At 36.0% G+C, this 13,684-nt stretch overlaps 1 protein-coding gene across 1 annotated transcript in view; it reads right to left on the bottom strand.

Moving 5' to 3' along the window:
* Positions 1 to 550: 550 nt before the first annotated feature.
* Positions 551 to 13,684, bottom strand: part of LOC140233051 (core-binding factor subunit beta-like) — a 71,225-nt gene continuing 58,091 nt past the window's right edge. The window contains exon 6 of the mRNA XM_072313161.1: positions 551 to 671. Coding sequence (XP_072169262.1) covers positions 600 to 671 — 72 coding nt within the window. The 3' untranslated portion in view covers positions 551 to 599. The remainder of the gene's footprint in view (positions 672 to 13,684) is intronic.

Here is a 13,684-nt window from a genome sequence, read left to right as displayed (position 1 = left end):
CATTTTTTTTTCTCAAATCTCACTCCCACTTTCATCGTCCTGTCTTATTTCCTCGAACACTTTCCATGATGTCTCCTTTAGTGTCAACTGTCCCACCATTTCCTTGTGAGTAAAAGAAATTCATGTTCATTAAAAATGAAATTAAGAAATGAATAGACGCAAAATGAATAAAGTCTATGCCTTGTTACAAGTATGAGACGTCGACTATCCCTCGCTGTAGATAAAGAGTCGGTGAAATGGTCTCAGTCACGCCGCTCTGTCGGCGTAATTGCATCGGCTGGCGACCTTTTACATCAGCGAGTATTCCGCGTTTGGAGTGCCCTAGATTGGGGCTGTGCTTTTTGCGAAAGCCAGTAGAGTTTTCATAGGTGACCATTGAAATCCCTGGAGATATGTTTCTTCGAAGAAGTGTATCTGGATGCTGAAACTTCTGTGCAGAATCTCAATACTAGGCTGACCCGGGCGCCAACTCGAAAGCATTATTAGCGCCATTTTCATGTGTGTATGTGTATTATTATTATAGTTCGATGATGCTCCCTGTAGGACTTCGAATAACGGCATCGTCAGCGGCGCACCGTGACTCGCACTTGCAGTAATTGTCAACAGTGCGCGTTGCTGGCCGCGGCGTTACAATGGGCCATCGCTCCCGTGTGGCCTCCCCGACGCCTGGCCTGCAAGGAATGGAGAAAGACAAGGGCAGATGAGCTAGTGGTAATCAAATGGGGTTTTGTCATTCCATAATATGGACTCAGACTTAGACCAACATACATGTATACATATCTTGAACTTAACGTTCAAAATGTAGTGGCTTTTGCTGCACAAGAATGTAATATTAGATGTAATTGTATACGATTGACTGCAGAGATAACTGATATTGCAACAGCGACAGGGGAATCACAAAAATGTACACACATACAATAATGTATACTTATATATACATACAAACATACATACACATAAATACATACAGAGGTATGAGTAATAATCATATACATTTGCATTTGTGAATAGACGTGTGTGTGTGTGTGTGTGTGTGTGTGTTATGTAGCAGATATTGATTAGTTTAATCAGATTGATCAAGGTAGCTTTTTCTGGGATTTATGCAGAGTTTTATATCACCTTTGTATACATGGTTTGATTTGCAAAAAAAAAAAGTAAATACAAATATTGTATTGTATGTTTAAAAAAAGAATGTGATTCAACAGTACAGATGAGAAGACTAGGTGCTTATTCTTGTTCAAACTAATTTCACCGTGAAAAAGAGCCTGATATTGAATATGAAAAATATCATGAAAAAAGAAAGTGTGTGAATATACCTGAACGTGACATGGCAAGATGCAGGCATTAAAGCGATGTAAGACAGATTACTTATGACAAAAATGAAGGAAGTGCCTATACAGTGGAGTTGTAATTTCTTTATCTGGTTAAATTTTGGCAGAATTAATCAACAGAGGCTTGTGAAAATAAGCCATTTTGGAGTTAGCTCACATGCATATTATATAGGGAGACATATAACCTTTCTTTTTAACTCAGTTGGTAAGACACTTCACTCGTTTTTAAAGCGACAAAATGCATAGGCTTGCCCAACGTAACAATATATGAATTCATCAGTCATGTTCAAAGGGTGAACTTGCGTAGGCCAGGTGACCATAATGGTCAATCAATTAAAAACGTTAAATGAGGGAAAACATTCATTTCATTACTCTGCACTGAATGTATTAACTATCTTCTTCCACTGATATTGTCAGGTGGACATGTCCTAGCAGGCATCATTTATAAGGATTACTTGAATAATCATTACATCCCAGATGCTTATCTCCATGAATTTAGAAACAGACATGTCCTGCGTGTACAAATGACCCTTTTTACTGCACAGAAGTATATCATCCATAGTCATTTTGATTGGTTTCATAATACGTGGAGGCTAAGCAAAGAAATGTACATGAGTGGATATAAACCATGACAGATACTCAAGGCGATTTTCTCGTCACATTATCTTACATTTCAGACCTCAGATTTCTTGACAGGCATATACGGTAGCTTTATCATGACTATGATGCGAAAAAAAAAAAAATTCTAATGGAAACATCACAGAAATTTCATGTATTAACGTGATATGGCTTCAGAATAACTTCTGCAGAAAAAAAAAAGTCATCACTTTTTCCCATTAACTATCGCAAGGAACAATTCAAGAAGCCCATAGATTTGACAAAACAGCGCCAGCCTTTATAGGCGTGTCATTGGGAGCTTTTAAAAAGCTCCATTTTTTTTCGTTTCGTTTTATTTCACTTCCAACACATATGATTATAACATTTGAATGCACATAATAATGATACAACAATGCAATGAGAAACAAAGTACGAACAGTCATACAATTTTGTAAGTTTCAAGACAAGTACATAGTTGATGATTGCCGAAACGATTTTCTCGTAAGCAATGTGCAATCAACGAGAAAAAAGCAAACAAGAAAATAGATTATGGCACATCTCTGTTTGAAAAGTGATGACATTTATACAAAATAGAATCAAATGAATTTGCATTTCCCTGACAAAAGACAAATGTACAAATACATCAACGAAATGGAGGTGAATTGATATGCTTGCTTCTTTATTGATACGACATAGCCATCAATATCGCAGCGCGTGATATATTCAGCCGAATGAATGAGCGTCGATAGTCGCATGGGAATAATTCTACCATGGAGTCGTGACACTCATCAATTCCATATAATCGTTTTTGCTAATGGCTGCGCGCCACCATTTTCCCTTTGGCGGCTGAGAGAACAGTGCGAGAGGCGCGACAGTTAGTTCCCGTGTTTTTAGCTTTTTTGTTCATCGTTTTGTCGGGGTTTTTTTCTCCCTTATTTTTACAGCTCACAACAATCTAATGCATGTATTTATGGTATGGTACACCGTTGTGGAGTGCACATCACATTCTCTTGGTTTGTGGTCAAGTTGGCTGTAAAAAAAAAAAAAAAAAAAAAAAAAAAAAAAAAAAAAAAAAAAAAAAACACGCTCATAGTACACGAGACTTGTCAGCTATCAATATGATGAGAGATATACGCACACTTTAATGAACAAACACTTCATGAAATCATGAATCTAATAACACGAAATACTTATAAACGCGTGTGCGTTCGTGCGTATGTGTGTGTGTGTGTGTTTGTTGCATTCTTGCCAAGAGCTTTCTTGTTGGCACTATTCACAAAATGGTGGCGAATCTGCAAATGATGGAATTAAATCACTATATCGCGGTTTTCCTTTATGTGTTGTTCATTAAAGAGTCGCCGTATACAATAAGAGAACCTCCTCGAGAAACACAAGTACTTGATTTGGGTATTTCATCAACATCATCTGTACGCTACCACACATTCATGTGGCGGGAAGATGATTGAAAAAAAATGTTTGATCGACTGGCAAATTCACACGTAAAGCAATAATAGCACGTCTGTAGGTCTCTGTACTTTAAAAAGACCGAAAAGAATGCGGACGGTAGACAGTCGATATTACGTGCTCGCTTATCGCGCTTTCACATTTTGTGTTTCTCGTTTGGTCGCTTTCATCATACATAAAAATAAAGACAGAGAGATACCTTTTCCCGTTCTCTACAAATGCTCTATCTCTCTCTTCCTAGGCCTATCTATCTATCTATCTATCTATCTATCTACCTATCTATCTGTCTATCTATCTATCTATCTACCTATCTATCTGTCTATCTATCTATCTATCTACCTATCTATCTCTCTATCTATCTATCTATAGGATCAAGCTTTAGGGATACATTATGTGTTGATAATTACTTTATTATGGAGACACAAGACACAGGACCTTCAGGGAGACACGTTGTGTCTCCATAACGTTTTTGACTACATCATGTATCCCATTCAGTCGCATGATTTACTGCTGACATTGCTTATAGTATGCAGAATGTTAACCTAAAATTGGATCCAGAGTTATGTATCTTATATATGATGAGTTTAAATATCAAAACCGATGTATCTATTTTTGTCAACTTGAGATATCTGAGATTGAAACTGTTGAGAAAAATTATTGGTGTATAAAAAATAAGTATATGTTATGATTTTAATCATACCTTCAAAGCTAGTTCTTTTAATGTGACGAGTAAAGTATCACTGAAAGGATTTAATTTGGCTTTATTTGATGACGACCTTTCTTTAAAAACGTAAAAAAAAAAAATGTTGTTTATTTTAATGTATATATATTATATGTATACATTACATTTATTTATATATTTATTTATTTATTCATTCATTATATATATATATATATATATATATATATATATATATATATATATATTTATCATTGCATGTGTACGTTTTTAGCATACAAGTATTTCCATGAGTACAGATTTGAAGTCATTTGCTTACACGCACAGTAAACGTTCAACACGCTAATTTCTCTTGTAACACTTTCTTTCATCTTGACTTTTCTTTTTAAACTAAAAGACTCGAATCCTTTTCAATAGATGAGCCCTTTACTGTGAACTGTATGTTGGCAACATCATTAATATTTGGTTTGTCCACTTCCACTGACACGCATCAGTATTTCTATACCACTGCTGGTATTTTGAGTACCGCGGTATGACAATGACAAACACTGTACTTATGCATTTCCATGAAAGAGTTGAAAATATCGTTGCTTGACTTTTTAGACTAAAAAAACTTAAAACTGTCTCGAGGTGGTTTGATGATTATAATAATCATTCGCACAGTGTCATTCAAAATCCGTTTTCAGTAGATGTGAATACTGTTGTCAAATGGGTCATCAACCCGTAGACCGTGGCAATTACAAAATAGAAAGCTATTATAGATGTACAGTAATCAGTCTCGCCAATAAAAAACGAATGGCAGTCGTGATGAGTTTGTCGCACGGTGCGATGTGGGATATTCGTGAGACGGCCGTTGTCGATCGTGCGACCCTAGGTCAAGGTAAGTGAACACGCGATTGCATAATATCATTCAGACCTGAAACAATCGTTAACGTTATCGAGTAGTGTCCTTATTTCTTAGATTTGGTTCAGTTGATATGAATATGCACGGGACAAGAGCGAGAAACAAAGAATACATACATAAAGGGCCGATATAATATTCTTGCCTTCCAATTACTTCCTCTCCACGTCGGTTATAAAAAGAGAGCGCGCAAATTAATTTGATCTACTAAATTTCCGTGTACTTAGTTGGTTCGTTTGTAGTTGTTTTTAGGTGCTGTTGCTCGTTGTGCCCTGTAAAATGAGGTATATTGAGCGAGTGGGTATCGCGTAAAACTAATCAATATCATATTGTATGATTTTATATTTATGTAACGATCCCTTCAAAATTATTATTCACGCAGGGAAAATAATTTATGTAATAATACATCCTGCAATACATGAAGCTCATAATATTATACTTTGCACAGTCATGCACCATGGTCACATTTACACGATTATTCAGCATATTCATTGTTTAATATCAAATACTGTGAGCCTATGAGATTCTCCATTTGCGTTTCATAAAGTTTCATACATTCAATTAAGTTTCATAATTAATTTGCATTCTCCTGTAAAATAACATGCCTGTTATAGTACCTTTTTTCTACTATTTTGTCCATTGCAGTATTTATTACTATCTAAGATAATGTGGTCAGTATGTTTAGGTTTATTCATAATATCCAGATTGATCATTTTCTTCTTTTTTTTTTAATTTCTTTTCAATATCGTATTTGGAAGTGATGGTGAATGATTTGGAAGTATGGTGAATGTAATGAATTGTGTGTGGGGGAGGGGGTTAAAGACACATATCCAGGTTTTGGGTTTTTTTTTTTTAATGAATAGATATTTTGTGAGGTAATAATTATGATGAGGGACGGGTGGTTGATTTTTTTTTTTTTGTGTGATTGGATTTTTAATTGGGGAGTGAGTGAGGGGAGGGTTGGGAAAGTAAAGGGATCCGTTTTATAATTATATCACCCTTTTCTTGGTGTGATCATGAGTTTGTAAATTGTGATTTGATATTGTCGGAAAATATACAAGGATTTTTACATAGTTTGTATTTTTATGCAAGAGATTTTAAACGGTATTGTTATGAATATCTTATTATGATAATCAGTGGCACATAAATCTGTAACGCTGGATGCGCCTGGAAGGGATATAGGTTAGGGCGGTCCGCGGACTACAGTTATTTAGTTAACTTTGCCCAATGCCTGGCAGCCCTTCAGGTGCATCCAGTGTTTGGGTATTTCTGTGTTATTGTATTGATTGATTATTTTGAGTTTTGTAATTGATTGTGTATTGTATGTTTTCTGCCAAATAAAATAATAATAATAATGCATACACTGTATTGCCCCCCAAAAAAATCAAGGGATGATTTGATAGCTAGCTTATTATATTAACCTTGGAGGCTTTTCATCAAGCGTTTTGTAAGATATATATTTTTTCTTGACAAACTGTTTTAAGCTACGGAAATTCTTGCATCTGATTGGCTGAGAGCAAATGTCAGAAAAAAAATCTGACAAAACGCTTGATAAAATGCCCTCCTGTTGTGTTGGTTCTTAGATTTCAGCATCGTGTGTAACTAGGAGGTGATTACGCTGTTGATAAATCTATTCATGGAACCTCAATGCTCCTTTCAATAGAAAATTTCGTGTTTTCGCCATCCGTGAAAGTGTGCCTTTGAACATTCCTGGTTTGTGCAGTATAATTAGTATTCTTGTGTTGATTTTTCATTTTACATACATTGTATTTCATAGATTTGATCATAACCAAGACATGATGATTAGTAGTAATCATGATAGTGATAAAAATGATGATAATAATGCAATGATAATTTTTGTCATAAGGACTATGATATGATAATAATAATAATAATAATAATAATAATAATAATAATAATGATAATAATAATAATGATAATAATAATAATAATAATAATAATAATAATAGTTAAATAATAATAATAATGATATTGTGAGAGTGACGTCACAGACATCGTAATCGAAACGATAGATGGCAATCGATCTCACTCAAAACATGATACAGAACTGAAAATAATCAATGATAATCATTCACAGAGCAGCAGCAAAAAAAAAAAATGTACGTACATGTATACCTAGCCATTGTCAATTTCCTCATGTGCTTAACCAAAGACTTCATTCATGCTGCCCATACAACGCGTCATTGTATGTGCCTATTTCCATCTTCCTTCATACTCTCCCCGGCTCTCAATACAAATCGCATAAGTAGGCTCCTGGGGGCTGTCGTAGTGCTTTCTAAATAGTGTTGTTTACAAAACCATGCAGAAAACGGCTGTAAATCGGTGACTAAAAACCGGGTCAACATTGGTGAAAATGCTAATATTTAGACAAGACTGCATGGCTGCCTCCACAATCGACAATAAACAGCGTTGTAGGTGAGAATAACCTCAATCAAACAAGGTCAGGTTTAATTGCCTTTTTTTCTCTCTCTCCCTCCTTATTTTTCGTTTTCAATTCCGATCAACACCACTTAGACATTATGCTCAGTATGTGAGTGTGTATGTGTGTGTGTGTGTGGGGGGGGAGGGTATTTTGTGAGTGTGTTGACAAGTTTTTCGGTGTGTTATGTTACACGACACTGTGGGGAGTCGGCTTTGGATGTCTACACACACGTCTTGAAAAATGTCCGAGTGTGTCTATACTATGTTTGAAAATCAGTTACATGACGTACTTGCAGCTTTGCAATCGTGATACTTGCTGCAGTTACGCGTGTACGCACCCATATATCCATAATTAATGAAATTATAAAATATATAATAGATATATAATTAATACATAATAACATAACTATTTATAATACACGCATACTAAAGCATATCATATATTGATTTATAGTTCGTGTACACTATGACTATATCATTATTATATGATACCACACATGTAAATTTATCACACATATATTATATCATAATTATCGTAATTCTCCTACCCGTATATAACTATTGTTTTAAGCAGAGTAATGCTGTGAGGAGTCATTTCCTTTTGCATGTTAATGTAGCCCTGAATGATGAAGGCCCACTTAACGGACCGAAAGCTCGGCCGATAGAATACCTACAATAACCTTATAAAATACTCTGAAATCTAACTAATGCCTATCAGCTCCTTCCTACTTCTAGTTTATTATTCGTCTGAGTGTGTATGGATGAATTCATCTATTTGTTACATGACAGTATAGGGGTTAGAGAAGAAAACGGTGAGATTATACCAGAAAATAGTAAATTCACATAAAACCTGTGATATTGCATACTGGATACAGTTATCTAAAGATATGATATATGTTTCATAGTTATATACATTTATATATATATATATATATATATATATATATATATATATATATGCGTCCTATTCCGTCAAGGAAAGAAATGAAATGCTTGGGCGCCACCCTCAATTTTACTTTAGGCTCCCCTGGGAAGAACCGCAGGCTGTCTTTAAGCGCCGCGTGCCCGTCTTTCATATCTCACCGATGTATTTGCTTGTGGCGTTCATAATGCGTCACACTAAAGTCCACTTGGGGAGCAGTAACACATTATCTTCATTTCTGTCTTGATCGGTTGGTTGCCTGAGTTTTTTTTTTCCTTTTTATTTTCGATGTATAATCACATTTACAATATATTATGATGGCTATACCTTTTAATCCAATACTGACCTGTATTTCTGTAAGCTAATATAATATATATGTAAATATATATATACACATATACATATAAACAGGTGTATATGTTTATGAGAATTTATATGCATGAATATTGTGTATGGATATGTAGTATATATTTACTTGATAAATGTATATATATATGTTTATGAAAATATATGCATGAATATCATGTATAGATATGTAATATATTAATATATAAATGAATGAACACATATATACATATGTATACAGTAAAAGCAAATCTGAAGGGAGTCTAGCAGTGTGGTTATCTCAAATAGTATTGTTTCATGTCTTTGTGTGTTTTGACGTGGGTTGTTTTCTGAAGATTTGCCGCAATTGCGTTATATCTAATCACATGATGTATTTGAATTAATGTTGCTTTATCTACACGTTCCTGAAAGCGTCTTTAAACCTCTCCTCCAAGAAAAAACAAAAACAACCAAACAGACTGGGAAACCAAAATTCAATTTGTTGATGAATCTAGTGAAACAGATATTTCGAAGAAAGAGAAGCAGCATATATACCGTGGCATTAAACCCATCGATAATGAAAAAAAAAAAAGAAGAAGTTAGATTGCGCCAATGATTTGAGATGTAAATGGATGCAGCGCTTGCAGAACACCTGTGGAGTGCGGAAGAGAATTAGCATATATTTGAGCTAGATTCGCGTTTGAGGAAGCTATCAACAACTTGCAGCAGTAAGGAGATCGAGCACCATGAAATCAATCGTTGTCCAAATATTTACAAGTTGATAGACCCGACGCCGAAGTCGGCTATAGTGTCGGGAACAGACTGAGCTGACGCGAATACGCGCCGAGGCGACGTCGCTTGTATGCGACAGAGGTGCACGTTCTTGACAATCGAGCGGTAACGTAAAACCGACGATTTACAGTACACACATCACTAAAGAGCCTCGCTGAGGTGGACGAAAGGCAACAGTCGTCCCTGCTATAAGGAAGGATGACTTGACGTATACGTAAGAGTAAAAAAGACCTGAAACTGCTGACAAAGAAAGCAAAAAAGAAAGGGAAAAGTTCTAATCTGAAGTGAGAGAGGGTTGAATTTCTAATCACAAATCCGACAGGAAAGCAATACAGAGTGTTTTTGCAATTTATGCTAGTACGCTGATGGGAGCTTGTTTATTTACTCAGCTTTCAACAGATGTTTATTTTTATCAGACATAGATTTTTTCCTGCTTGGATTACTCCGATGGTTAAAAAAAAAGAAATTGTATTAGCTCAGTGAAACATGGTAATATCAAGAGGAAGAACAACAAGTATTTCAGTTACCATGGTAACAAGACAACAGGCAGTAACAGCAAACACCACAGCAAGATTTGAAAATGAATAAAACAAAACAAAACAAAAGAAAACCAGATAATAACGCATACGACCATGTACTTGCTTATCACACACATTGTTATGGCTTCTGGATTATTCCCTTCAATAAGCTACAGATAGTACATGTAACGTCAACTGATGAATGTCGTAATTATATCAATAACTACACCAATGGCGACAGCAACGAACCGTATCAGGGCAATTACCCCCGGCTAAATACTGGTTAGTGACACGATTAGAGTAAAGATTTATATAGTTAGGGTTAGGTTTAGGATTAGAGTTTGGGTTAGTATGTTATAATAAAATTGTTTCTAGAATAAACCATTATACAGTTATGGTTTATTTAGAAAAGATAAAAATAGCCCCTAGTATTTTAGGCTTTACTGCGAAATTCTTATATGGTGGGATTTTTGTGATACAAGTGACCCACAGAATGTGATAACTCGAGCATCTTTAAATCACTGCTCCCAATAGTAAACAATATCTTTGGTTTATCTCACGACGTTCACGGAAGATATGCGACATATGCGTCGCCATCTATTCAAATTTATACGTAAATTCACGCGAGTGTGCGTGGGTCATGTAAGGTTTAGGCTAACATAACGTGACGTACTAGTATGTTGATACACACCTGTGGCTTCTGATAAGCCACCTGCAAACAATTGCTTCAAAGTGAAGAAAAAGATGCAAAGAGTACATAGCCAGCAGGCATGTGGATATTGAAAGTTAATTGATGGTATCATCGTGATCGCGGAGATTTCCTCACACAATATGGATCTTAATTCGTCTGGGCTATCTGTAAAACCCACATACACAAACACACAAAAACACACACGCACACATATACGCAAATACACATACACAAAACAAATACACACTGACAGAGAAAACATGCTTCTAGGCTTGTTTGCCTGACTATATCCATTTGCCAAGCGTTTAACGCTGTGGGCACCACATCATTCAAAATAAAAAATTTTCAGCTTAATAATCATTATCAATCTATTGAACGCGAACTAATCAAATACTGTCAATTAACCCGTCACACACGCTTCGATTCAAGGTCACTTGCCTACATGTATACCAAAACAAGAACATGGACAATTGTACATTGTCAACACATCATAAAAAGTGTGTAGACGTAACTTTATCGGGCATAATTATCAGAAACTGAAACGATGAAGTAAGGGATTTGAAACCAATTACACACTCAAACAGATTAAAAGAATTACGGCAATGACCGCAAAGTGCTGTTTAACTTCGGTTTTTATGATTATTATGTGTATGCTACATAAATGGTGATGACTCTTTGCAATTGAAGTAGCTCAGTACACGGACTGTTCAAAAAGAACAAGTTTCCATTTTACCTTTAGGCCTGACTGCTTAAAGGGGCATTCCAGACAATTTTTATATTTTCACATCATGGAGTACATAAATCAACATCTCCATGTATAGATTTGTGGAATTTATTGTGGTCCTTGAGCAGAGAAATTAAATAATATTCTGAAAAACTCAAAACAAATTACACTGAAAAGGGATGATGACATAGGAGCCTCAAATATTTCAAAAATGCAGAAATGTAATACCATTACAATACCACGTGCTGAACAAAGTTCATCTGTGTAGAATTTATGCATGCTGTCTTCTTTTGTTCTGCTTCCTTGAGCCCCTACTCATGCATGCTTATCGTGAGGCTGCCATGTCATCATCCTTGTTCATTGTGATTTGTGATAAATTTTGAAAACATTCTTATTCCAAAAATCACTATAAATTCTGAAACTCTGTACCCAGTTAACGCAGTATAACCAATTCATGGTTGTTCTTAATTATGTAAGAGTCTGAAAATCATCCGGAGTTCTCCTTTAAAGGCTTATAGTGACACGTCAAGTGATGTAAGATTTGAAAGAGATACATACTAGCCGGTTAGTCACCCCTGTCTCTAAATCGCTGAACAGCCGAGAATCTCTCCTCCCCTCCATCCCTCCCTCCCTCACAGCATCCGATCCTCAGCCATGTCTACTTGCATCAAGCGCGATGCGTCAGCTATATAGTTGTCGGATGGCGCGCTTTTGATCCGGTCAGACGAGATATACGGGGGGAGCGACCGTGGTGATCAGCTTTCCGCCGTCGTCTTCCCACACACTGACACATGACTGTCGGACCGGCTAGTACAGAAATCGGTCATTTTTCCCCAGCCCGCCTCCTAGCTCTCCCGCCGCAAATCTATTATACGCATTTATCTTCACGGTGGGATACATTATGTTCGGTGAAACCGGACGACAGATCTCAGAATCTTTCTCAGGGCCCGGGGATCCAGGGCTGGTGAACAGGAAAAATGTTTCCAGAAATTATGTCAACTGATGTGGCTTCAACTCTCTCCTTCAAACTGGGGAAATCCATTTGGCTTGCTTGTTTATAAACTTCGCGTGTTGTATGACTGTATATGTGTGTACCGTCTGTGCGTGATGTGTGCGGATCTGTGTCTGTATATCTGTCTATGTGCAGGCCTATATATGTGCATTTGTGACTTCGAAGTATTTTGTTTGTCTGCACTATGCGGTATGTGTCTTGTGGGCTTGCTCTATAATGCACATAGAAATTATGACGCATTCTACTTTGTATACAGGGCCTACATTTATCATTAGCCTGTTTATCAACTCGTGCACGTGTCTTGCGTTTTCCTATATGATCGCGAAAACGGAATCTATATAAACAAAATGATCTGACCATCTTGGTAAATCTAGCTCGTTAGATAACTGACTAATCATGAAAAGATCAAAATACATATGCTGTAAAACACACCTGTCACACAGTGTAGAATCAGCAACCTGTCTTCTTCGTCACTAATGGAGGATACGTCACTAATGGAGGATATAAGATACATATAATTATGTAAAACGGTTTTTTTTTTCACTCAACTCTGTTTCTGTTGCAATATAATTTATATACTGAATGTATTTCCACTACTGATGTACTGATGATTTGTTTTGTTGTTGTCGTAATGATTGTATTTTGTTCGTGTTTTGTATATGTAAGTTATTTTGTCTAACTGTATCTTTATCGATGTAAATCAGACACAATTCAGCCGTTCGGCTGCAAAGTTTGATCAATAAACCATTCCATTCCATTCCATTCTAAATTTAGCTGGAAATAAAAATCAATTTCATCAAAGTGTGTTTCACAGTAAAAATATAAACATTGTTTCCGTGTTGAGTGAGTTTGTTCATAAAGCATCTCTAGTCCATGACTCTGGTCGGAATATGGTCATTTGACATTATTGTGGTTACCATCGTTATTATACTTCACACTACTTTCTGTTGTGGTAACACGATAGTTAAGTCACGACAACCCACACGACAGTTAAAGCTAAACGAGATGTGCGTGTTTGTTTATACCTTTAGTGATATAACGGGTTACCACAATGTGAAAATCTTAGACGCTCTATCATGATAAATAAATTTCAACATATTACGAAACCTTCTGATCATCTCGCATGTTAATATTCGTAGGAAGTACCAAATAGAACACTTTAAAGTATCTAAAGATGCGAAGTTGGACACTCATTTTACTTCTTTGAAGTTGTTTTCCAGCTCTCATTTGATGACTATTTACGTGCATTTATCACACGGTTGACGTACTTTTTGTATGGTTTATTGT

Source organism: Diadema setosum, chromosome 9 (genome assembly GCF_964275005.1).
Source record: "Diadema setosum chromosome 9, eeDiaSeto1, whole genome shotgun sequence".
NCBI classification, from domain to species: Eukaryota; Metazoa; Echinodermata; class Echinoidea; order Diadematoida; family Diadematidae; genus Diadema; species Diadema setosum.
The sequence above is the reverse complement of the archived record's forward strand: the minus strand, read 5'-3'. Positions and strand labels throughout refer to the sequence as shown.